Source organism: Leuciscus leuciscus (genome assembly GCF_965113295.1).
Source record: "Leuciscus leuciscus genome assembly, chromosome: 10".
NCBI classification, from domain to species: domain Eukaryota; kingdom Metazoa; phylum Chordata; class Actinopteri; order Cypriniformes; family Leuciscidae; genus Leuciscus; species Leuciscus leuciscus.
The window spans coordinates 10,692,924-10,720,505 of NC_138734.1; the positions used below are offsets into that span (position 1 = coordinate 10,692,924).

A 27,582-nucleotide genomic window follows, 5' to 3' on the forward strand; every position below is an offset into this window, starting at 1 on the left:
GGTTCAATACATGTGATGGCCATCATTAAAATGAGCAGTATGGCAGCAATCATCAGGGACATGTTTTTATTCTGAACTTGGCAAAAACAGGTTTCAAATAAATTTCAAAAATATGTTACCATTGGATTTTTCTTTTTCCATTGTAGAGGAGCTAAAAATAGTAGAAAAGTGTACTTTGTTTACAATGCGAAAAAGAAGTTGCATTGCACAAAGTATTAATAAACCGTGCAATCAGTTGAGTTTTATATTGCACGGACACCATTCAATTGTGTATAACTAACTAAAAGTTATGCAACATTCAGTCTGGCCAATTTTTTTCTTTTTTTTCTGTGTTATACAACATGGCAGTGACACCCCATAATTCATCACCGGTTTTTGTTACAAAATAGCATATTTAAGGGATTAGTTCACCCAAAAAATGTAAATTCATTTTTTATTTATCCTTCATGTCATGACACACCGCTCCTTTTTACCTCCGTCAAATGTAAAAAGAGATGTTGCAGTTTTTCTCAGTCACTTTGGTACATTTCTTTAATTATCCTTAAAGGTAGGGTAGGTAATCCTTTTTCTAAAAAAAAAACATTCCAAATTTGTTTAAACTGTCTTTATATACCAATACATAATTAAAATGTAAGTACTCTGAAAAAGAAAATATAAAAATCGAGAGACTGTAGACCTTTTAATCTGCAATAAACACAGCTCATTATTTCCATTCACTCCACACCCTCCCTTCTGAGCTCCTTCCAAAGCCACGCCCCCAAAACACATGAACGCGCGAAGCCAAACGCTCAGGCTGGAACAAGACGCATTTATTACCTGAGACGAGTGGAGAGGAAGGAGCGCAGTACATACAGTGACATCATGTCAGAATCACATGTAATAAAATACCTAACTTTATCACTATGAATATAAACAAATAAAATTTCTTTTAGTACTCACTATCAAGCTAGCATATCGATAATGGTAAAGTTTCATTCGGTAACGAGCTATATTTATAAGGCAAAACTAAAAACAGGTTGCATTGATACACGTTTTTCCATTACCATCAGTTACACTGTGATGAAGATGAATTTCGTGTAAGATTCATAACATATACGGTGTTTTGCATGTAAGAGTTTCCATGATGAAAACATTGTTGACTCTAATGAAGACTAACGTACACTCCGAGTCCGGAGACAAGTACCGCATCGTCGGTTCGAGGACAGGTCCGGGGTCGAGGGCGAAGCAGAGGAGGTCGTTCAAGAGCGCGGGCAGGGTCCGAGGAAGTAGTTTTTGCCTTGTTTGCCTTCGCTGACTGCATATGCAGGTGCTTTGAGCTGAATATTTCCGGGAACGGTGACATGTGATGAGTGCACGCCGGGCAGCGCGCGCAGTGGGGCTCGGGGCGGGCACGAGACATGAAGGCATCTGATTGGTTCTTTACATTCGCACCGAATGGCAGTGATTGGTCAGAGTTTTTACTGTCCTGCAGCTGCTACAGAGGTCAGATTTTTTTCATTCCTTTTTCTAAACACATAATGTATTGACTACTATCAGGATGGAAGGACCATTTCACCCAGTATAAAAAAAAGTGTTTCTGAACAGGATTACCTACCCTACCTTTAACATTTGCAAACCAGTAAGTGCATTTCTCGAAACAATTGGTACAAACAGCACCACAAAATTGACTACAAGCAAAAAAATCCTTAGTTCATCTCTCAAAATTATTTATATCAATGAACAAATCAGTGCACATATAAGATGGTCAAAATGTTTAGAAACTTTGTCAATATAACAGTGTACTCTTTCAGTATTTTCAGATACAAACTATGGCTACTACGATTTTGATGGTAAATGGATGAAAATTCACAAGACTGCAATCTTTCTGTATGGCATATAGGCTTATATCAATACAGTACAAATTTACACATCAATATATTAAAAGCATCCTAGAACAGACTTTCCGAAATACTAACAGAAATGAAAGACTTTGCCTTTAAATTAACTTTATATTTTCTTACCTGGCTGACACTACTCTGACGCCATATGCACCTTGCCACCTTCTTCGCACGCCGTCTTCATCCAATACGCTGGAAATCATCACATTACATTTTTTTTTTATCGCGAAATTAAACCCTTTACATTAGTTTAAGGATTGATAATTAAGTATTGTGGAAAATTATACGGGTTAAGTTAACTAAGCGCAATTCAATAGTGTTTTGGTGGTAAAAGAAATATATGTGTGTTACTTTAACAAAACATATTTGGGTAAAAAGAACAGTGCCACAAAACCATTTTTTTTGTGTACTATATATGGGATATTGATTGCAAGAGACTGGACAGGATTCACAGTTAAGTTAGTTTAACTGGGCAGGAAGTTAGTTAACAAACAGGAGTAAATGTTGAGGTGAGTTGGGGTCTACCCTCCAGACGTCTAATAAACTGCCATGCCTTGATAGAACAAATTGTGATAGGGTTACTACAAGCTACTTTCAAGGATTTAAACCTCTTAATAAAAAGCAAATTTACTAAAGGAAGTTTACTGAGTGAACTTCCATTATCAAACCACACTGACCCTTTATGTATCCAATCAGAGATGAGATGTAAATGAACACTTAATTGATATCTCAGAATGTCTGGAAGGTCAAGACCTCCCACCGCAGATGAAAGCATTAGAGTTGAAATTTTAATACGTGCTTTTTTTATAGCCCATTTAAAGGAACTAAACCAACCATTAAATTTCCTGATAGTTTTGTGTGTGAAATTTATCGGAATCATTTGAATGGGGTAAAGTAATCTTTGAAGAATATTCATCTTCAGAAGGCAGATCCGACCCAGCCAAGAAATAGGAAGGACATTCCACCTTTCCAAATCCATCCGAATGCGTTCGAAAAGTGGAAGAAAGTTTGCCTTATAGATCTGTTCGAAAGAGGGAGTAACGTCAAGCCCTCAGGAGCCCATCTAAATGGAAAGGAGGGTAGAGTTTGGGATATATTTGTTTTAATAAGCCACCTATAGGCATTGCCACTGACTTATGATAATTAATTCTGTATCCTGAAAAGGTGCCAAATTTGTTAATCGTATCTGTAAGAGCTGGGATAGAGGTATGAGATTCACCATGAAAACCTAAATATCGTCGGCATACAGGGAAATCTTATGTTGGTTATTTGCTTATATTTGCTTATAGTTTCTGCCAACGGTTCGAACACCAAGGCAAATAAAAGAGGTGAAAGGGGGCAGCCTTGTCTCGTCCCTCTCCCAACTCTGAATGTAGAGGAGCGACAGCCATTAGTGAGCTCAGCAAAAAGAGCTTCATTATACAATAGCTTGACCCACTTAATGAATTGTTCACCAAGAAAGAATTTATGTAACGTCTGAAATAGGTAAGGCCACTCGATGCGATCTAATGCCTTCTCCGCATCTAAAGAGATCACAAGAACATCTATTGATTGCTGTTTAGAAAACTGTATCACATTCAACAAGTGACGCATATGTTATTGACAGAGTTACGTCCTGCAATAAAGCCTGTTTGGTCATCTTTAATTAGAGATGGGAGAAGGCCTTCTAACCATGTTGCTAGGATTTTGGAAAGAATCTTCAAAACTACATTCAGCAGCGAGATAGGTCGATATGATGAACAATCCTCTGCCTGCTTACCTTTTTTCAAAATTAAAGATATATTTGCCTCTCTCAGGGACTGTGGTAGACGACCTTTTACGAATGAGTCATTGTAAGGGGTCAACTCAGGACATTTTTTAATATAACACCGATTGTGTTTTACTGAAAGAAGAAAGTCATATAGCTACACCTATGGCTTGAGGGTGAGTAAATGATGGGATTATTTTCATTTTTGGGTGAACTAATTCTTTATTATCTCCTTTCAAGTTTCACAGAATAAGTCATCCCAGAGCAGCTCGAGTGTAAATAATGACTGAGTTTTCATTTTTGGGTGACCAGTCCCTTTAACATGTGATAACTTATCATGAATGTGATACACATCACACACACTCAGTACAGCGTGACTGTAAACGGTATTTTGCGAGAGGGAGGATCTTTTTTTACATTTTTTTATTAATGCAAGAAAACACAATTACAAGAAGGCAATGCAAATTCACATAAAATCCCTAAAGAACAGAGCACAACTCTGTAGAAATTAAACAAAAATTACAAGAAAGAAAGAAAGAAAAAACTTAATTATACATCCGGGTCTTCTAATAGTTTATATTTCTTCAATAAACCATGTAAATCTTCTTCCTCTTTTCGATTTTAACATTCATAATGATTTACAGTAAATCACTTACATTTATAAAATTTCCCCAAAATGAAAATATTATTCAGTATAAATTGAATGTGTACATCTTTCATTATTATACCAAAAGTAATGTCATTTTTCGAAAAATTAAGAAATCAGATTAATTGTAATTTTAAGCCACTCGTACATGTCAAACCAAAAGGTTCTACTAAATATACAGTCAGATCTAGGCCTATAAGAAGTTGGATGGGTAGATATCGTTAAACGTTTTAAAGTTCCTTAGCTTTGGGAGGTATAGGAAAGGAAAGATACATAGTTTTAAATCTATTAATATAGCTCTTGGGAAAATCTTTAGTCACATTATTTCGACTAGCTTGATTTGGAAATTTATCTTGGGTTAATAAAGTTTGTATTAATTTGTTTGGAAAACGACTCAAATCCAGTCCATTTATTTTTAAAGATGGTAGATGAAGAGCTTCAGTAACATTGGACACTGCATTTCTAACCAAGAGAGCAAAGGCCTTTGGAGTACAATTCAAAACCTTATGATTAAGCTTATAATCACATTGAAAATTACACTTTTCACAGAAAGTCCTGTGATTCATAAAATTACCTTCCTCATATAGAAAATGAACAACAGACCAGATACATAGGCTATTTCCCACCAATCTCTTATAAAGAGTGACTTGTTCCTAAATAAAATACAGGCCTAGGCTACCTATTGTTCTAAATTGGTGAATTGTGAGGGGTAAGAAAAGAGGGAGGATCTAGTGTTGTTTGGCTTTGCTGTTGCTACGGCAACACACAGAGCGCTCTGTAGAACGCTGACACGTTCCAAAACAAAGTTGAACCTGCCGATAAATATGTTTGAATGCGTTTAACTCGTTGGAAAAACTTTGACATTAACACATTAAATGCTTTGAATAAATAAATGTCCTAATCATAATGCGAAAGGCGCAGTCTAGAGTGTCGAGCGCCGTCGATGATGCAGTGGTGCTGCAGCTCCGCGCGCTCCTGAGAAGATATGAGCATCTCTGCATGCAGAATGACAGCTGTCCCAGTGCAGTGCTCAAACAGGACATCCTTCACCACATCGACAAACAGCAACATCTCAAAAAGGTATTTTACGAAGGGAAACGGTTAATAAACTTTGAAAGTCTTTGATTAAGGCCTAACGTTACATCTTTGTACTGTTATTTAATGTGTTTTTTTATTGTTCTGCTGACGAAACACTGCAAAAATGAAGACAAAAAAGTGTTCAGGGTGCTCAGGGAGTTCAGTCAGATGTTTGAAGGTGCTCTTTGGGGTCGGGAATTCGAATAAATGTGGAAAAGAGAAAATACAAGGCACTCTTCTTCAAAATTATTTTAAAATCCTTTATTTTACTGGCTATTTCATAATAGAAAAATTAATAAAATAAAAAACATAGGGAGAAGGAACCCACGCGTAGCGGCGCAAACAGTCTTCTTCAGGGTGTGCTTTCCAAACAAACAATTTCCCCTTTTGTGTGTGCTAATTAGAAACACCTGAGTGACATGGTTAGTTTCCACATGAAGCATGCCAAAGTAATACACATACAAAGAGAGTCCACTAGGTGGCCACATTGCTAATTAAATCCAAAAACAATTGTATACAGAAAGTATGATCACAAAAAAGGACTGAAATCTATTTCTTCATTCAACCCAGGGTACACTGTGGCCTGTAAATCATATATATAGAATGTTTCTCTCTGTAAAAGTAATTTTCTTTTAACCATCCCCGATATTCTTTTTGATCATTTCTAAACCGTCAAACATTAGGCCTTCTGGATTGCTATTGTTCACAAGTGTTTTGCCATTGGATAATCCAAATTAGCTTTTCTAACGGCATTTTTATGCTCCGATATATGTTTGAGACGTCTCTTGGTCCGGCCTACATAAAAGCATCCACATTTACATGATAACCACCATAAAAGTAGGATTGCAATTAAAGAAATGCTTTTATGTTATACATCTTATTTGTATTGAAGTTACAGAATTGTTTGCATTCTTTAATATTGGAACAGTGATACTGCAAGGAAGCATGGAAGGGAGGGGGAGGGGGAGGGGACGGGATGAGAAGGAGAGAGGGACCTTAGATATCTCATAATAAAGGCCAGATGTCTCGTCCGCGCTGCTGGCCAATGGAGGTCGACGTCCGCACATGGCGGCCATCTTGCCACAGGGAGCTCGCTCACTCGTAACATTGTGTTTTGATGGTGCATGTACTTTTAAATAACCATAACTTGCTCAATTTTCTACCGATTTTCAAACGGTTTGGTTTGTTATAAACGTCAGAGATGTAGTTATGACACTGCATACATATGAATAATTAAGAAAATCTGCAATTTCAACATGTTCCAGCATTCAGAATTATAGCCACGTTAATAACGTTTGTAAGAAACCAAACCGTTTGTAAATCCGTCAAGATTTCAGTGAGATAAGAGGATTTGTGTTCGTGCTGATCACTCACCTTACTTCAGATACCACAGAGCTCGCCAGAAAGCTTCCCTGTGACAAGATGGCCGCCGGTGATGCCGTTCGAGACTCCGCCTTAAGACATCTAGCCTTATATGGATATCTATGAGAGAGACGAGCTAGCCTCCGTTTTGTTTGACAATACTTTGAACGTCAACAAGAAGTGACGTCACCCAGCATCGCTCTTAGAGAACACCCAAATTTAGATTGGTCAAGCAGCATTTGCTGTTCTAAAACGGAAAATCACTTCTTGTCTTTGCAAACCAAGTACACTTGAATTGGTGACGCAAAACTTGTGGTAACATACAAATCCGTTTAATCTACTTGGGAAAACAATTTCAGAGTCAGTCAGAATAAAATCAAATGTTTACAATTTATCGACCAGGTAATAGAACAATAATTCAAAATCCAATTCATAGAATAAAATCATCGGTCAATCAAATATAATAACAACAATTCGGAAATCGAGGAATTATAGAAATATTTACCTGGCAACGAAAACTACACACAGCGATCATGTGGGAAGTCAACCCTACAGACTCCTCAATCCTTTTGCCAATTTTCCTTATAAACTCAGATAATTCAATATGCTTACCAAATGTCTGTCATTATAATTAGATTTTGGTCCCCTATTGAGGGATTCACATCTGTGGGATCAGAATTTGTAATTGAATGGATTCTTGATACCTGTAGAAGAATACTTATTTACATACAGGAGGTAGTGGAGGATCCATAGTATGGGAGGGAACACCTTTAAGGGGCACACCACATTTCTCATATTTTATAACTTCTTTTAGCTTTTCATTATGGCTGAGAGAATGAGTCCATTTTTACCTGGCACACCGAGACACTTTAAATGATACCAAACATGCATAGTTACTTTTTTGTACACACTTTACATTGCATAGGTTTTTAGTGAGCTTTAAGTGAGGAGGAGAAAAGAGGGAGCAGGGGGAGATGATGAGACTGTAAAAGTGAGGTGTGAGCTGCACTGTGTGCTGCGTCTCGGATGTTGCTGTTACATATGCAAGAGAGAGTTAATTCTCACGAGAGCCTTTTGTTTTCTCGAGGGGTAGCCCAGACTTGCTGGCACCCGCCTTACATACACTAGAGCTAGAAACGATCAAATTCACGACAAGAACTAGGTTTAAATACGCTCAGGCAAGCAAACAGGAATACACCACAAAACAAACCAGCGAAGACATGAGAGAAAGAGGCACAATATAAAGGGACTAGAGCACATGAGGATCAGGTGAGCAAGGACTAGACAAACAAGGGGAAACAAGGAGGCGGGACAAGAGGAGCACATGGCCAACACAAACAAAGACAGAGCCATGTGCTCGGGCTCTGACAGTTTTACTTTACATTGCTTTTTGTGCGTTACAGTCAAAATATATATATATATTTTTTAGATTTTTATTTTTTATTTTTTTACAATAATTCAGGTGGAATTCAGTTCAGGTGTCTTAGTATGTCACAATGCAAAAAAGAAAAAAAAAAGATAAAGGATGCGGAGCCCCTAAAGGGACATGGTGAGGGTAAAAAAATATGAGCTTCGCTCTCTTGCAAAATGTGTTCCCAGACTACCTTTATATTAATGTTTTGTTAAAAATGTCTACTGCATGCATCTTCTCACTCACTGTTTCTGTTTGTTCCTCTCCCTTCCCTGTAGATAACGCTGTCCTTTCCAGATTGCAGGCCCTTAGACGCTATTCCACCCAGCCTTCAGCCTCTGTTAATGGCTATACGAAATGAGCGTTACACACATGCACAAGAATTCCACATCTGGAGTCTGTCTCTCAAGCAAAAAGATATAGTTGAGCTGGTGAGCACTGATCACACTTTACTGTAGATCCTAGTTTTGTGATTGGCAGTTATGGAAATCATTTAGTCTTGTTGGATGCTTGTTCCACAACACAAGAGAGGGAAAGAGTCCTCCAGGGAAGCCAAGCCTGCTGGAATTCAAACCAAACCTTTCTGTGCTTACAAAAAAAATGCTTGTTTGGTCACATCACTCACAGTAAGATATGTGTCTTTTATTTCAGCAGTAAATGGTAATGAGTCATAACTGTTAACATTTTATCTTAACACCAGATCAGTTTAGCTCTGGAAAGAATTTTGAATTACACAATAATTTCAGGTTCCAGAACTCTGAATGTTTTCTGTCATCTCTGCATTTTGTTGCAAAACATTTTGGCTTTGCGTGTTAAATGTACCTGCTTACTCTCTCTCCCTTTCCATTAATCACATTCTTTTTGTCCGTGCATTTCCACATCATTATCGAAGTGAAAAATGAAACATTCGCAATGAAAAATTAAACAGAGTTAAATATAAGTCGTATCACTTTCATGATACTTTTGTGATGCTATGGCATTCCTTTTCAAGCTTGAAGGCTCCAGTCCCCTTTCATTGCAACTGCATGGCAAAGAGAAACCAGTATATTATTTAAAATGCCTCCTTTTGTGTTCCACACACCAAATTGCCATGTTTGATTGAAATTTTGCATAAACCAGAAGCATCTGACATTGTTAACTGTTGGTTTGTCATCTGTTCTCTTTTGGATTTAGAAAACAGGCCTTATTATCATTATGGTGGGGCTTTTCTAGTTTTAGAGGCCATTGGCAGCCAACTACTGGCTTGTGTTTTCAACAAGAACCACAATACCTCTGAGGCAATGGCGGGCTGTCAAACCCATGAAAGCCTAATTAAAATCAGGGGATTTACTCGGCTACTGCCAAAACTTTTGATTATTTTTCCAGCAATATAAGACTTGTAACTTCTGTAGGAACTTGAAAGAAACCTGAGAGATTACAACACATCATAAACTATAATTTTTTTTTCATTCAGAACTGATGCAGCATGTAGTCCTATCAACACACACTTAGTTTGAAGCCAACATGCACTGTCTGTCATACAATTTTTCATCCTTGTTTTGGGCCTGAAAATAGCCTAGCATATAATGTAGATCAGGCTGCGTCATTGTCCTGTAGATTTTTAGTTCCAACTTGGAACTTGAAGACTTAGTTTAGATGTTTTCATGTTTTCATATTATGGCTACTTAGACCTTTATTATCCTGTGGTCCACACCCATTTTTATTCCCTTCCAGGAGCAGCATGTTCACACTTTAACTCATATAAATCGGAAAAATCTGTTCTATTAAAGGGTGAGATTTACTTCCAGAACAGCTTTGATGCTGCGAAAATCACTGCCATATTTTTCCAGACCTGCAGACAAAGAATGTAAGGAAAACAATATGGTGGAGAAGCATGCAATTGAAGTTCTGCACTTAAATGCTGTTAGGACAACCCTGACATATAAATTTGGCACATACACAGATTATATGTGCCGGTCAGACGGTTATAACAATAAGTGCTTCTATAAGAGGTCCTTATTTTTAAGATGTTGATGAGATTCTGGGAGATTTATTTCTGCTGTAGATCATCACTAACCTATGGAATGATGTTCAAGGGGAGCTTTATATGTAGGGTAAGAATGATATCTCAATGGAATTACTCTTTCTCACAGTTAGAAAGAGATTACACACAGCCGCTTTGTCAAGAACTGCCGCTTTGATCTCTGTAATACTTGCTATTTATTGTAGTAAACCAGTTTGAGTGACATCTTCCCAACTGCTTAGCAGTGTTTGTGAGTGCACAAACCAGCCTTTAATCTCTTGGACTGTGGTGGAAATTGTGCTATTATGTGATCTTTCTGTTGTATAATAATCAGTTGTATATTAAAAGAAGTATGAAACAAAGTAGCACTGATTAAATTAACCAAATTTGTATATTCTGAAGAAAAAGTGAGTGTTGTCTGCCTGTGCAAAACTCACTATCACAATGCTAAAGTGTTATGGGTGGTTGTTGGGGCATTGTTGTAACGTCCAGTTGACTGTGTGTGTGCGACATAATAGTAATTGTAAAATCCATGATTGTAAATTTACCACATGGAAAATTGTGCATTTCACCAACCCAGCTGTTTGTTCTGACAGTGTCTTCTTTTGGAGAAAAGGGGGAGGACAGTTTATCCCTTCAGATCACTGGAGCTGCTTGATTGCAAACTGACTGAATGGTCTCTGGAAAGATTGGGCAAGGCTTCAGGCATCAGCTACCTCACCACACTCTGCCTGGACTACACACAGTGAGAGGACATCTGATTGTGTTTTGTGTGAATGTCCTCAAATGCACTTTGTCTTTCCAGTTTGTCAATCACAGTGTACATCAGAGATGGGCAACTTAGATCCTGGAGGGTCATTGTCCTACAGAGTTTATCTCCATCCCTAATAAACAAACCTGAAAATTTTTTGGGGTGCTTTAACTTAACTTATGAGTGCTTGGCTGAATCCGAAATCGCCCCCTAAACCCTCATTCACTATTCCCTACGTTAGTCCACTAATACTGTTTACTTGAAGGAGTGAATGAAAATGAGTGACCGAATTCCAACAGCCGTTGAGAGTGCATCGGTTGTACACTCGTTATTGCAGTGTAATGTGGGATTGAATGAGTGCACTCAATAACGTCCACTATGGTTTCGGACACCACTACAAATGGCCGTCCCCTCAAATAGCGCCCTATTTGAGGCCATCTCAATTTTAAGGATCCTTTGAAGGCGGAGTCACGTGACGTGGTCGACGAGAATGGCTGCTTGAGTAAGAGCTGCGCCCACCCCCGCATGAAACTAACTTCGAAACTTGACAAAGAGTCCAACTTTATTTGAGTTATCGGGTGAAAAGTTGACGGTATATGCAACAATGCCAAACAATACCAGAAGCACCACAAATCCCCCGAAAACTGGCTCCGGTGGAGCGAAGGCTAACGAAGTGGCTAATGCTAGCCTAGCTAACCTGAAGAAAACGCAGCCTCATGACGAACCCGGCGCTGACGAACCGGACGCTAGCACCATCCCCGGTAATGTAGCCAAAGAATTTGCTAAACTCACTGCATTAATCCTGGAAAAGTCAGACGCCCACGACAAGAAGCTGGAGGCTATCTGGGTTACGACAAGTGCAACAGATAGCAAACTAGCTGAAATTACAAGCCGCATTTCTCAAGTCGAGAGCCGTCTGGGCTTTCTCGAGGAGGCTAATGAGAGACAGCAGGCTAACCCTTCAGCCACAGTTACAGAGGTGGAAGCCCTCCGCCAAAAACTGGACGATATTGAAAATCGGGAGCGAAGGAATAATTTACGGTTCATCGGGTTTCCAGAGGGTAGCGAGGACGGAGATACCAGGTCATTCCTCATAAAATTTTTACCAGAGATCCTGAACCTCGCCTTCCCCGGGGGTCTGGAAATCGACAGAGCGCACAGGATTGGAGGATTGCGCAAGAGCTCAGGTCCGGAACATTCCTCGCCAGCTAGACCCATCATCGCCAGATTTCTCAGATTTCAGGACCGAAACCGCATCTCGGAGGCTGCACGCAAGATGGGTAAAGTTACTTGGAAGGAGCATCGTATAATGGTCTTCGCCGACTATTCCAAGTTGGTTAATGAGAAGCGCATAAAGTTCAACGAGTGTAAGAAGATGCTCCATGAAAAACGCACAAAATTTTCTCTTGACTACCCGGCAGTGCTCACCGTGAGATCAGCGCAGGGCCCCCGCCGATTTGATGACCATAAAAGGGCCTTGGCTTACATTCATTCCCTTTGATAACTTGGCGTTACTGCGTTTTGAATTAATGGTATTCAGCGCCACTGTATTACAGCCTTAAATTGTGAGGGGCTGGCCCGTGCGTATTCTTTTTTTTTTTTTTTTTTTTTCTGTTGGTCTACCATCGGCCCCGGAGTGTATAAAGTTGAACGCACAAAATGTTCTGGTTCTGACTGTCAAACAGACTTTTCTTTTATTCGTTTTTGTTGAAGCACAAGCGGACAATACTACTGGAGGTTTACAGGCTATGGACTAATGGCGAGTCTTTTTGGGCGTTTTTTATACATTTTTTATATATATATTTTTTATATTATTATTATTTATTTTTTATTATTATTATTATTATTTTTTATTTTATTTTTTTTTTATGTTTTTATTTTTACGATAAACGGACAATTTTATCTGGACATACGAAGAATATTATTGATCCTTTGTGGACTATGGTCGTGTGGTGGGTCGTTGGATCCTGTTTCTGTTGGGGTATTCAGAGGATGCTTCGGTTGATTAGTTCTAAAAAAAAAAAAAAAAAAAAAAAAAAAAATTTTTTATTTTTTTTATTTTTGTCTACAAACGGACAATTTTATCTGGACATACGAAGGATTCTGCTGATTAGTTCTTAGTATTTTTATTTATTTATTTATTTTTTATTATATATATTTTTTTATATTTTATTTTATTATTATTTTTATTTTATTATATTGTTTTTATATATATTTTTTATTATTCTTTTGTTCACTCGTTCCAATCAAGAGAGGACTCGCCTGGAGGTTAGTAAAATCGCTATATGATCCAAGGCAACACCGCTGCTTATTTCTCGGTGTAAAGTGAGATTTTATAGGTGAGGCAACCCAGGCCTTGTCCTGACAATGTTCGCTCATTATTCTGGTTTACGCATATGGCGACTTGAGTCACACAATTGGTTATTTTCTTTATGCAAACTTCTGTTAATGTGTAATTCATTGCCTAAGTTTGAAATATCTTTATCTTTGTTATTATAATGTTCACTTTTACGCCCGTGTCGGGCAGGTAGGAGGTTGGGTGATCGTCACAGGTTAACAGGGGTGGGGTGGGTGGGGCACGTTCATAGCGGCTTCAAGTTAGTGAGTCACGGACCAAACTGAGATTAGTGTAAGCGTCTGGCTTCTCAGATGCATTTTCGTTGCTTTTGTTATGTGTATGTTTAAATTTAACGAGTTTTTTGTCTCTTATTATTTAGTGATGTTACTCATAAATGAGTCATTCTGGAAGGTACAGCAATACTTGTATAACACTCATTTTACATTATTTCAGCTAGTAGTACAAAAGGTTTAAAGCTTATGAGCTGGAACGTCAGAGGCCTCCATAACATGGTGAAGAAGAGGAAGGTGTTAACTTTCATCAGATCTAAAAAATGTGATGTAGTATTTATGCAGGAGACCCATTTACTACCACAAGAATCTCAAAAGCTTCGGGGTGATTGGGTGGGCTTTGTGGCGGCTGCCTGTGGCAGTAGTAAGAGCAGAGGAGTGGCTACTCTAGTTAACAAGCGACTACAATTTAAATGCTTAAAAGAGAGTGCAGATGAGGCAGGGAGAATGCTGTTGATGCTGTGTGAGATTCAGGGGAATAGTATTATACTAGCGAATGTGTACGCTCCAAATAGAGACGATCCAGCATTTTTTGGGTTACTCGAGAAGAAACTGAATGCTTTGGGGGACTATCCAATTATCATGGGGGGTGATTTTAATGAGGTAATGGACCCTATACTAGACCGTAGCTCTCCGTCGGTCCGTACTACTAGGGCACATGCAGTGCTCAAAGATATGTCCAAAGCATCGGGTCTAGTAGACATTTGGCGGCTACAAAACCCATCATCGAGAGATTTTACATTCTTCTCTTCACCACATAGGTCGTTTTCCAGAATAGATTTTTTTTTGGTGTCTCATTCGCTGGTATCATCAATGGGAGCGAGCGACATTGGTAATATAATTATTTCAGACCATAGTCCAATATTTCTCCATATTCTGTCTTTTAATAAGCCGGCTAGGTCAACTAGATGGAGATTAAACTCTAGCCTTTTATTAGATGAGACCTTTAAGGCATCACTTAGATCACAAATTAACCTCTATATTGAGACCAATCTCCCAACGGCTCCGTCAGCGGGGGTAGCATGGGAGGCTTTGAAAGCCTTTTTGAGAGGCCACATAATTCAATACTCGTCATTCAGGAAGAAGGAAAACAATGCTAAGCTCCAGGAGCTTGAAAAGCAGATCATAACTACAGAATCAAACTTTAAAAAAAGTATGTCATCTGAAAATCTCACCAGGTTGACCAGACTAAAGTATGAGTTTAATTCAATTATGACCCAGAGGGCAGAATTCTCTCTATTTCGGGCAAGGCAGAAATACTTTGAGGATGGTGACAAGGCTGGTAGACTACTTGCCAGGTATATTAAACAAAAAGAAGCAATGAGTACTATTCCTGCTATTAGGAGGGACAATGGGTCGGTCCTGACTGATACCAAGGAGATTAATTCAGCTTTTAGAGACTTTTATATAAAACTTTACACTTCGGAGTCGAGGCGGGACGGGGAAGACATTACGTCTTTTCTGTCAACTCTCGATCTGCCGGTGTTGTCAGAGGACCAGCTTGAACGTCTTGAATCACCTGTTACTATTGAGGAGATAAGTGACGTTATTAAACACCTTCCTTCAAGGAAAGCACCAGGCTTAGATGGCTTTACGGCCGAATTTTATAAAGCTTATGCTGAGGAACTTGCACCATTACTCCTAGACACCTATAATGAAGCTCTCGAGAAGGGTAAACTCCCTCCCTCATTATCTGAGGCCATTATCACCCTTATCTTGAAGGAAGGAAAAGACCCTTTAGACTGTAAAAATTTTAGACCTATTAGTTTGACTTCCTGTGACAGTAAAATACTATCTAAAATTTTAGCTAACCGCCTGGACAAGGTAATAACCTCCTTGATCCATCCTGACCAGGTCGGCTTTATACGTTCGCGTTCCTCGGCTGACAACATCAGAAGACTTATTGATATTATGTGGGCCACTCAGGATAACACCTCTCCCATGGCTGCTATCTCGCTGGACGCCGAAAAGGCGTTTGACAGGGTGGAGTGGCAATATTTGCTCTCCACCCTGGAATGTTTCGGCTTCGGCAAAAAGTTCATAGCTTGGATTAGGCTCATATACACTCACCCCTCAGCGTCAGTGCTTACGAACGGAATCATCTCCCTCCCATTTGAACTGGAAAGAGGCACGAGGCAGGGAGACCCTCTCTCTCCTCTACTTTTTGCAGTTGCGCTTGAACCGCTAGCGGTTGCTATACGTAGAGAACCTGCATTTCCAGGCATACAAATCGGTGACAAATGTCATAAATTGATGATGTATGCAGATGATATCCTTTTGTTTGTCACAGATCCTGAACATTCTTTGGCATCACTACTTAAAATTATTGACAAGTTCTCATCCATTTCGGGTTATAAAGTCAACTGGACAAAATCTGAGGCTCTTCCTCTCACACCATATTGTCCCAAATCCCTCTTCCAGTCAGGAACATTTGCCTGGCCTAAGAAAGGCATTAAATATCTCGGGTTAACATTCCCCCCCAAATTGACGGATCTGATCAAAACAAATTTTGACCCCCTACTGGACAAACTGCGGGCTGATATAGAGCGGTGGTCTCCATTGTATCTCTCTATGTGGGGCAAGGTAAACATCATTAAAATGATTTGTGCTCCGAAATTCAACTACTTGCTACAGGCTCTCCCAGTTCAAATTCCTTTGCGCTATTTCAAACAATTTGATCAACTTTGTAATAAATTTTTATGGAATAACAAACGTCCCAGGTTAAACCTGCGAAAGCTGCAGAGGCCAGTGGACAGAGGAGGATTAGGTGTGCCTAACTTGCTCTTTTACCATTATGCGTTCACCATTAGGCATATGGCACGGTGGTCTTTACCCCCTGAGAGAGCCCCCCCGTGGTTTCACCTCGAAAGCGTGGTGTCCTCCCCTCTCACACCCATAGCATACATCACAGCTAAATTAGCCCAACAGAATCAGTCGCATCCCATTTTGTCCCACATTCAGTGGGTCTGGAAGAGAGTAGCTAAGATCTTTAAATTTGATCCGTATCTGCACCAGTCTGCCGGGATCTGGCAAAATCCCAAGCTCTGTATAAATAAATCTCCTTTCCTTTGGAAGCTCTGGTTGCAGAAAGGGATTAGGGTGCTCGGAGACTTGTACCAAGATGGGACATTAAAATCTTTTGAGGCACTTAGACAGGAATTTGACTTACCACGTAATCAACAATGGAAGTATTTTCAGTTAAGACACCTCCTGGTGCAGGTCTTCGGCTCTAGTTCATTAGTTCCACCGAGCGGTGACATATTAGAGAAGGTCCTAACAATTTATGGGAGCGGCCATGAAGCCTCTGCTTACTACGCAATGATCCTTACGGCCTCGGACTCTAATATTTTGTCCCTCAAAATGACATGGGAAACTGACCTAAAGGTGTCATTCACAGATGCAGAATGGGGCAGAATTCTTAGAAATGGGAAAAAAAATTCAAGGGAACTGCGAACGCGACTTATCCAATTCAAAATACTGAATAGATTCTATTGGACACCATCCAGGCTGCATAAGGTTGGTTTGGTTCATAACTCGGATTGCTGGAGGTGTCAGGATAAAAATGGTACCCTAGTACACATGCTCTGGAGTTGCCCAAAAATTCAGGCTTTTTGGTCTTCCCTTCATCAAGTCGTAGAGCAAATTGTTGACCAGAAAATCCCGTTCACCCCTAGTTTGTTTATTTTGGGGGACCCCTCTGCATTAAGTGATTTGACCCCTCCACTCTCTAACTGGACCCAGACTGTCCTTATGTTAGGCCGGAAACTTCTGGTCAAAGAATGGAAAGCCCCATCTGCACCTGCACTGGATTTGTGGCACGCTGCTCTGGGTCAGCTGGCTGCCCTTGAACAACTGTCCTACAGGTTGCTTGATAAAGTGGAGGAGTATAACTTGAAATGGGGGAAGTATCATTCGTACACTTTGGGCGTTTAATGGCGTTCTGGCTCATAAACATAGCATTTAATTAGAAAACATGATTGATGGACACTTTTTGTTACAATACTGTACCTACTTATAGGCAAGGTTGTAAAATCAAGGGCTATGTGCATCACTGTCATCTGTGTTTTTTTATATATTTTTAATTTGTATTTTTAATTTGTTTCCTTAATATGTATTCTTAGTATAGTTTTTGTCTATGGTCGAGTTATGTCTTTCTTTATTCTATTTTGCTGTACGTGTACCTTTTCATTTATTTATTTATTTATTTATTTATTTTTTATTTTATTTTTTTTTCCTGACGGATTTGTGTGTGTGTTTAAATGTTTTGAAAAACCAATAAACTGTTAATCATAAAAAAAAAAAAGGATCCTTTGAAGGCATTCCTTTATTCTGCATTCCTTCATTTGGCTTATTTTGAAGGATGCAAGTATATCCATCGCATCCTCCAATCACCTACAATCCTTTGTACACATTCCAAATTTACAAAAAAAGAATTATCAGAAAATGAATCAGCTGGTTGTAATAACTTGTACTGCCTTAGAAAGTCAGTTAATATAAAGGTTTTTAATATAAATAATTTTTCAAATAATAATTGAAATAGTAATTTCGTGCCGTGACCGCAGCTGCCAGAAACATTTATGACATAGCCATGCGCACATACTAGACCGTCTCATTCTATTGTTTAATGTTGAGTAATACTCTAGTCTACAAGCCTCTGAAGTACTAGACTAGGAAGGATGCAGCCTCACTAGGATGCAGCCCTCCATTTGAGAACCACCCTATGTCTTCAGGATTGCTTGAAAATTACAGGCAGGTGTGTTTGATTAGGGATGGAACTGAAATCTGCTGGACGGTGGCCCTCCAGGACCGAAGTTGCCCATCCCTGGTGTTATCAACCTGTTCTCACAGGAAAACTTAACTATGTTATGAGGTGGAAATTTCATATGATGTAAATCGTACAAAAATGTATGATTATTAGAAAAAGTAAGCATGAAGTTCCACTCCTAATCCCAGCCCTAAACATACCTGTCACTGGGGCGCAAGAAGATCATACGAAAACATATGAATGAGATCGTCCAATTTTATACAAATTATTAGCCACCAATTCGGCAAAACGTAAAAGTTACAAATTCCATGAGATTGTCCTTTGACAAATCGCCATGAAATGAGTATATTAAGTGTTTCAACAAGGATAAGCAACTGCAGTCCTGCAGAGTTTAGCTCTATCCCTAATTAAACACACCTGAAAAATCTAAAATGACAGGCATGTGTGTTTTATTAGGAATGTAATAAGCTCTGCAGAACAGTGGCCCTCCAGGACTGTATTGCCCATCCCTGTGTTATACTGTCTAGATGGCAAGCGTGTGCCAAGATATCTATAGAAAATTATATAATTTCCAATACCAACAGTGCTTTTTAAACAATGGGTTGTGATTGTAACCATGATTGTAAAATTGTTTTGCAGTATCTTGACGTAATCTCTTTTTTTTTTAATTAAAGCTACATTATGTACTTTTTTTCACCGCTAGGGGTCGCTAACCTCTTACAACAGCAAAGGCGTAGGTTGATGACGCATAAGCATAAAGCGGAATTATGGATCTTGTCGTCAAGCTGATGGATCTCATGTTTAAGGATGAGTGGATACATTGATGTTCTGTGGTATGAAGCAGGGCGCGATTGCTAATGAGAGACAGATATCAGCGCCACACGCAAGTCCCGTGGATATATAGGAATAAGGACAATTAATTCTACCGAACTACACGCAAGTAGTTTATTACTACTCACACAGGTCAGTTTATTAGACAAAATAAACTTGTGAGGTAACGCAGCGCTGTTGAACGGTACACTATCACACTAAACGGCATTTGAGTGTGTTGAATGTTATTCTGTGTGTAAACTAACACACAGAATAACATGGCTGGATGAGACTAGCAGTAAGCTAGATCAACATTAGAATAACATACAGATCATATTTTAACATTTCATCATGTTGAACTATATAACATTGATTAGTTTTATGTACATTTGCTCACCTGTATAATAAAGTACATGCAACACTCTTGACAGAGACGCCACTCAAGTCGAAGTTAGTCGTGGAAAACACCACGGTGATATTGATCCTCGTTTTAGTTCTCCTTTTGTCCCAAAGTTTGCTTGCCATGGTCCATAATGTTTGAACAAAACAACAACAGTATGAGCGTGCCGCTAGGAGTAACCCAGTTGTCCACGTCTGTCGCCATGGTTACTATGGCAGTACAAGCGGATATGAAGCCATTGACTGGCGACTCCCTCACACCTGCTCACACGTCCCAGTTCCTTGGTTAAAATCACAATTGTCTTACGATTTACAAATAGTTGGAAACATTTGGGATATTGTAAGTAATCAACTAAACAAAAAGTATAACACTGGCCTAGTGGTTTTGGGATATTTTACTGCAAAAATCTTACATAGTACACCTTTAATTGCCATAATGCTGAGCATCAGACCCATGACCTTGATAGAGGCCTTTCACACAGGACATATTTTTGTATTCAATTGCTGTACTTTTTCATTGGTTTTCTAGGTAAACGTACTAGACGGACGCGTTTGACCGTTACGCTCATGTCTTGTGATTTTTGCAGCATCTCGCGCATGACATGCCATTCTAAGAAGTTAGAAGAAGGTACTTTGCGTACCCCCCCCCCCCCCCCCCCCCCCATTCCACCACCCTGTGTCCCACGTTTTTAAACACAAAAACATGTTCTGTGTGAATAGAACTTTTCAATGCTATTCTACTGTTTGAGCTACAGTACTTTGGAAAATGTTTTAGGCTTTTGCTTCAATGGTTTTAGTATGTATTTTTTCCTATTTAAATATTTTTTTAAGTCATCTTCAATGTGTTTTTAAAGGTTTAATAATGACCTCTCCTCTCTGTCTGCTTGTTTCTCTCTCAGCGTGGGGCAGGAGGGATTGAAAGGTTTGCTGAGTGGAGGTTTGGGGACCAGTCAGATATGTTCCTTGAGTTTATGTTATTGTGGTTTGGGTTCATGGAGCGGAACTCTGCTAGCTTCACTTCTCACCAACAGTTCTGTGAGGAACGTACTGTTATGACCACTGATTCTTATGTTTCCCATTAACCTGTGACTCTCTGCTGTGACTCCTGGGATCCATTAGCTTCTGCTGAAATATTTCATCACATATTAATTCATGAATGTGAGCTTCAGCTGATGACATCTTACTGGGCCACGGGGGTTTGGAGTTACAGTAGGAGAAAGGCTATTTTGACAACCCAATAGAATTTTCAGACTTTTCGTTTAGTCACTATCACTATGAACGAGTACAGAATCTCGATCATCAACGTTAAACAGCATATAAATCAAAACTGCCAAATGTTACCGAATTAAATGTTGACCCAGGACTAGATATAGGATTGTGAAGCTTTGGAGGTGTTGATGACTCAATCTACTCCATCTATGTTTTTATCATTGTTCTGAATCCGATCCAGATGTAGTCTTTGACAAAAACATGATTTTCCTCAGCTTTTTGCTTGAAATGTTGCTTTTTTTTGTGAAACTTTCCCACATTCAAGTGTTGTCAAGTGTTCTTTTTTTTGTTCTTTTTTTTAAAGCAGAGGGCCTGTTCTTTCTTTTGATAAAATGCATGTCCAGATATTCTTACAGCAAAATATTCTGGGGGCTGTGAAACTTTTGTGAAAATGATCAAAAATGCTGGCGCTGGCAGGCAACTGTTTTCAAAAATGCTGGCAGGGATAGAGTTAATATGATGTAGCATTGCATGTAGTCCACTCAAATATAATTTTCAAGATATATTTTTGCCATTTCTGCAATGTTTGGAGAGAGACAGGAAATTACTGAAGAAGAGATAGAAGAATGAAATTGGGAAATGACCACAATGGAGAACTCAAACGCTGGCAAGATTGTGGAAATGAGTCTTGAAATGAGACTCACTGAAATGCATTGGTCCAGGGTCTCTTGTAACACTGGTCCAAAGATTCAACCTTGCACTAGCAGCTGCCATCTCAAGTCGTTCCGAAAGACCTCAGGCAAGGGAGATTGAGATAACCAAACTTGGTGCCTGGATTGCACTAGAGTGGTAGTAGTTGATGCAATGACACGCATAGCCTGCACCTCAAGTTCAGTAAAGCTGTCGCTACACTAACCGACTTGATTTGAATGGGAGGTCACACTAAAGGCCCCAATATACTTCAAGCAAAATCAAACAACAAACTGGTGTGATGTCTTTTCGAACAAAATCAAGTTTCAAAACAGCTTGCAAAAGCAAACTCTCTGGAAAAGTTCACTCCACCTGGTAAACACCCATCACTGACATTGCTGAGGCTCCGCTTTCTTTGACATGGAAATCTTTTCCGGTTAATTTCTTCTGTTTAGTCAATCGAGGTCAGACGTCCGCAAGTAAAAAATGAACACTGGAGAGCTGCTTTATAGTAGAAATTGAAGTTGCAATTATAATTGAAAGAGACACTGACATTTGTTTTCTCATGTTTAATTAAAAGCTGCTGTAAAGCTGCTTGCTTTGAAGCAATCTATTGTATAAAGTTCTATATAAATACGTAAATTACTTGATAGCAGTGCAGAATTGCACAGCTCATGCAAACATATCCAGCATCTCCATGAGGTGTTCAATACTGAGGCAGGAAGGGCACTGATTATGTCCACCCATGTTATCCATCACACTAAGGCATGTAGACCTTCTAACTGTATCCACATTGAGCTTCAGTACTCACCTAAGAGCAGTCCCAGTGAGGTCAAAATGAAAGGGATACAGAATGAGTGTGTTCACAAAGTTGATATTTGCAGTCCGGCAGAAATGTGGAAGTCATCTCAATCCACTTGGCCATCCTGGGTATGCCTTTTGGAGAACAAGCCGCTTGTAAATCAGCACGTTCCAAAGAAGAAATGTTCATAAAAAGAAACGTTCATAAAAATGCTTTCCAGGCATGGAAAATTGCAGATTCCAGAGGGAAAAAAATGCACTGTACAAGGCTTAATTTGAAGCTTGTTTCAGATGAAAACTGCATAGAGAATCATAACTAATCAATTTCATCAACCGAGAATGAAGAAGAGATTGAGTTGACATGTTTGGGGGCTTTTATAGCTCAAGAAATATCTTGCATCACAGTGTGATGCATTAACTCTTTAATTGGCTTCTTTTTAAAATGGGAATGCAGGTATTTCCTCTAGTCAAGGGGTGGGCAAACTTTTTGGCTCAAGGGCCACACTGGGTTTTAAAATTTGACAGAGGGCCGGCCCAGTAGCAGATTATGAAACACAATCTCATGAAAGTGCCTATCTATACCACTAATTTTATTTCTCGTGCCATTTATACGGCAAGAATGTTTTTTGCGTGCATATGCTACGCACTGTAAACCCCTTGGTTAGGATTAGGGGTGCGGACTGCGGAGTGCGTGCCTATTACACGCCATAAATTGCGTATCATATGCACGCGAAAACTGCGTATCATAAGTAGGCTACTACAAATACAATTCGTGGTATTCACACTTTCATGAGATCGGGCTGAGCAAACACATTTACGTTGTGGCAACGTCTGCGCGAAATTCAACAACTGAGAGACATTCTGACAATACATTTTTTATGCTAGATATCCCCCATTTAGCATGTTATGTTTTGAGGTTAATTTTTAATTAGTTAGATGTTAGATAATTATAGCCTATACTTTTTAAATATTGTTTATCCTTATTATTATTTAATGGGCCTAACAGTAAATTAGAAACAAAACACCTGCAAGTGTACACCTAGAAGAGTAAAAATGACAGAAATTAATTCAACTTTATTAAAACTGCATATGGCAATCAATTTGCACTTCCAAAGTCATACATTTGTGGAAAAAAACGAAATAAACGAATATACAAATTTATGTTTAAGTAGGCTATACTAAAATAAAACATAGAAAGCAAAGGCAGATCAGAACATTTCATGAACAAAACGTAATCGGTTACTAACGTAACCTCGGTTCTCTCTAGAAGAGGGAACGAGTATTGCGTAAGTTAGCTTACGCTACGGGAAAGTCATCTTTTCTCGAGATCTGAAGCCAAAAAATTATCCTTCATTTTTATAATTTTGTCAACGCAGTGCAGCAGCACGCAGACCTAGGGCAGGCTCACTAGCGTGCCCATTGGCTGCCCTGCGGCAACTGCAGCAGCCTATCGCTGAGCCTTAGACGTGACGTCACGTCCAATGAGCGCGCTTGGCGCGCCTCATGCGTCACAGCCCGCGAAAGAGGGGGTGTGGCTTAGCGTATACAAGCAAGGCTCAGAAGCTGCTTCACTGGTTTCTGTCGCTGAAGCGAATGAGCTCGTGGCGCGAGCACGGCGGGTTACGCAATACTCGTTCCCTGTTCTAGAGAGAACCGAGGTTACGTTAGTAACCGATTACGTTCTCTTACGAGAGGTTCTCTCATATTGCGTAAGTTAGCTTACGCTACGGGAACTCCCTTGTCAACGCCGTGCGCGCCCAGCATCCACTAAATGAGTCCCAGGGGAAGTCCGGGGAACACGATGAGTGGGAACCGGGCGGCCAATAGAATGGATAGCGCAGTACATAAGCACACACTAGGGCGCTCAGAGCGGCACGGCCGGTCTGAGCTGATAAACCCTTGTATAATGCAGCTGAACCAGGAGAGCTAAATCAACCACAGGAGCCCGCACACAGACAGTGGGCCGGCCTACGCGTGACTTAGACTGATAAAACTTTCGCCTGCAAGGCAGGAACTTCCAGGTTGTAAAACCTAACAAATGTCGAGGGGGAGGCCCAGCCCGCCGCCGTACAAATGTCATGAATGGAAATTCCGCTGGACCAAGCCCACGAAGAGGCCATGCCTCTGGTGGAGTGAGCCCTGATGCCCAGAGGGCACTGCAGGTTTTTAGACGCATAAGCAGCTGCGATAGCGTCCACTATCCATCTGAACAGGCTGTGTTTCGAGGCGGCGAGACCTTTGGTGCGCCCACCAAACAAAACGACAAGCTGCTCCGAGCGCCTGATAGCGGCGGAGCGTGTGACGTAATTTCTCAGCGCTCTGACCGGGCAGAGGAGATTACCATCGACCTCGCTGCCGGAAGGCGGCAGGGCTGAGAGAGAAATGACCTGTGCTCTGAAGGGAGTGCCCAATATTTTGGGGACGTAACCATGCCTCGGTTTAAGAATGACTTTCGAGTCATTAGGTCCGAACTCGAGGCACACGGCGTTAACGGATAACGCGTGAAGGTCTCCCACACGTTTGACTGAAGACAGAGCTATCAGAAAAACGGTTTTGAGCGTGAGGTATTTCATATCCACAGTTTCTATGGGTTCGAAGGGATGCGCTTTCAGGGCCTCTAGGACCAGCGAAAGATCCCACATAGGAACCGAGGGGGGTCGCGGGGGGTTCATCCTCCTGGCTCCCCTAAGGAAGCGGGTGACGAACTCGTTCCTTCCTAATGCGCGGCCCAGCGCCGAACCGGCAAAAGCTGAGATGGCCGCAACATAGACTTTGAGCGTGGAAGGGGACCTGCCCGTGTCCAGCAGCTCTTGAAGGAAAACCAATACCTGCGATACCCCACATGCTTGTGGATCCAGCCACAACCCCTCCAGTTCACAACCCCTTCTGGCAGGTCAACGGGTATCCGTTGAGTCTCCATGCATGCAGAGACCAGCGCTCTGGATGGGGATGCCAGATCGAGCCGCGGCCTTGAGAGAGAAGGTCTCTTCTCGCCGGAATCGGCCAGGGGACTGTGTCTGCCAGCTGTATTAGCTCCGGGAACCAAGTCTGGTTCTCCCAGTACGGGGCTATGAGGAGCACCGTGTGGCGCGCTTCCCTGATTCTCCTGATGACTTGTGGCAACAGAGAGACCGGCGGGAAGGCATATAATGGGCCGCTGGGCCAGGTCTGGGCCAGCGCGTCCTCGTTCTTCGTAAAGAACTTTGGGCAGTGAGCGTTGTCTTTTGACGCAAAGAGGTCGCTTTGCCGAAACGGCGCCACAGTGACTGGACTGTTTGGGGATGCAAGGACCACTCCCCAGGGGGAACATTGTCCCTGGACAGTCTGTCGGGACCCTCGTTCAGGTGCCCAGGCACATGCGCGGCTCTCAGCGAGCGCAGTGAGTGCTGAGCCCACACGAGGAGGCGTTCCGCCAGGGTGCAGAGCATTTTGGATCTGACGCCGCCCTGGCGGTTCACGTAGGCCACTACTGATGTATATATGCCCCAGGATTCGCTGGAATGTTCTCAGCGGAGCCTGGCTGCCCACCTGGAAGGATGCGGCGAGATGACGGATGCGGCGCGCGCGCTGCTCCGATAATCTGGCCGTCATAGCCACCGAGTCCAGTTCTATCCCAAGAAGGAGATAATGAGCTCTTGGTCCAGTTAACCGAGAGACCCAGGTTTTCCAAGTGGCTGAGAAGCACTGTTCTGTGAGACACAAGCTCTGTCTCAGACTGCGCCAGAATAAGCCAGTCGTCCAGATAGTTCAGTATACGCATTCCCCGTCCTCTGAGGGGAGCGAGAGCCGTGTCCATGCACTTCGTAATGTACGGGGTGCCAAAGACAGGCCAAACGGCAGGACTGTGTATTGATATACCCGACCGTCGAAGGCGAATCTCAAGAATGGCCTGTGACGGGGTGTTATCTGGATCTGAAAGTACGCGTCCTTCAGATCGAGAGAGATAAACCAGTCTCCTGGGCGAATTTGCGCGAGGATTTGTCTGGTTGTGATCATTTTGAACGGCCGTCTCATGTGGGCTTTGTTCAAATGTCTCAGATCTAAAATAGGTCTTAGCGCTCCGTCCTTCTTGGGTACGAGGAAGCAACGGCTGTAAAAGCCCGACTCGCTCAGAGAAGGATGGACCTGTTCTATAGCCCCTTTGTGCAGCAGCTTTGCTATTTTCTGCATAAAGCAGATGCGCTGCTTCTGAATTCACTCTTGTCTCCGTCCGTGCTAAAAAGCGCGGGGGCAGCGAGCGAATTGAAGCGAATAGCCGTGTTCTATAGTGTTCAGCACCCATTCTGACATGCCCTGGATAGCTTCCCATGCTTCCGCACGCATAGCTAGGGGTCGAATGGTTTCTGGGTTCAGATCGCCGCACTGCGCGAGATGGGGAACCTGTATCAGAGAAGATGGGGCGGCGCGCGCGCCGCCAGTGCTTGAACACGGGGGCTGGTAGACAGTAGTGACTGGCTGTACAGCGTATGACGGCTCGATCTTTATGGATGGGGCACATTTCGCTGTTAAAAACCCGTGTCGCGAGAGCGGCATGAGGGGTATCGTGTTTGTTAGTAAGTGCGCGCACTCGTGAGCGGGCGCAGGGCTTACATTTGTCACACGGCCAGTGTTTGAGCGCTTTAGAGGGTCTGCAACCCGGGGTAACTGTGTGGTAGAGCGGGCAGTAGGTAGGTGTGGGCACAGAGTCGTGGACACATTCTCTACGCTTATCACTCGAGCGGCGCGTGCCCGCTTTATGAGAGTGCACTCTGAGCGCGTTACCAGGGGAACCGTGTTTGTGTGTAGCAGTGAGCACGAGGGTGTGGGCACATTTTCTACACTTATGACACCTTCGGCGTGAGCCGGACATCCCGAATTTATACTCTTTATGAGATTTAACTGGGCCGCCTTAAAAACGGCGTTTGTGTGCAGGCGAGCGAGTTGTGTTACTGGCTCGTTGGCTGCGATGTAAACTGCTGCAGTAGCCTCTTGTAAGGGGACTGACAGAGCTGGGCGCTTTGATGGCTCATAAATACTCAAGCACCATCCTTGTGAGCGGGAGGGTGCGAGATGCGGGTTCGCTTTCTATATGTAAGAAAGCTGGCCGCGAGCTCAGAGAAGCAAACAGATTTTTTTTTTTTATTATTTTATCTGCCGCCAGGGCCGGATTCGAACTCGGGTCTCTGGCGCTAAAGCCTATTGTTCTGCCACTGAGCCACAGGGGCACACGTAAGCTTTCTGTTAGCGCGAGCATATGACAGAGCGTCGCTCGTGACGTCCGCTCTGATATCCCTTGAGAACGGCGCAGTTGCGCGGCTCGAACAAAGGGAGAGAGAGCGGGAAGATGTCATCATGTGCTGTGACATCGTTTGTTTGCAGGCGTGCGTGCATTAAAAACAGGCTCGTTTACTGCAATATTGATATTTCT

The 27,582-nt window shown here is 41.5% G+C and overlaps 1 protein-coding gene across 1 annotated transcript in view; it reads left to right on the plus strand.

Annotated features, from left to right (window-relative positions):
* Positions 1–5,032: 5,032 nt before the first annotated feature.
* The window catches only part of LOC309508433 (uncharacterized protein), a 33,812-nt gene continuing 11,262 nt past the window's right edge, over positions 5,033–27,582 (plus strand). Inside the window, exons 1-4 of the mRNA XM_082183070.1 lie at positions 5,033–5,350; positions 8,399–8,551; positions 10,719–10,867; positions 20,375–20,519. Of these exons, the coding sequence (XP_082039196.1) occupies positions 5,177–5,350; positions 8,399–8,551; positions 10,719–10,867; positions 20,375–20,519 (621 nt within the window). The 5' untranslated portion in view covers positions 5,033–5,176. The remainder of the gene's footprint in view (positions 5,351–8,398; positions 8,552–10,718; positions 10,868–20,374; positions 20,520–27,582) is intronic.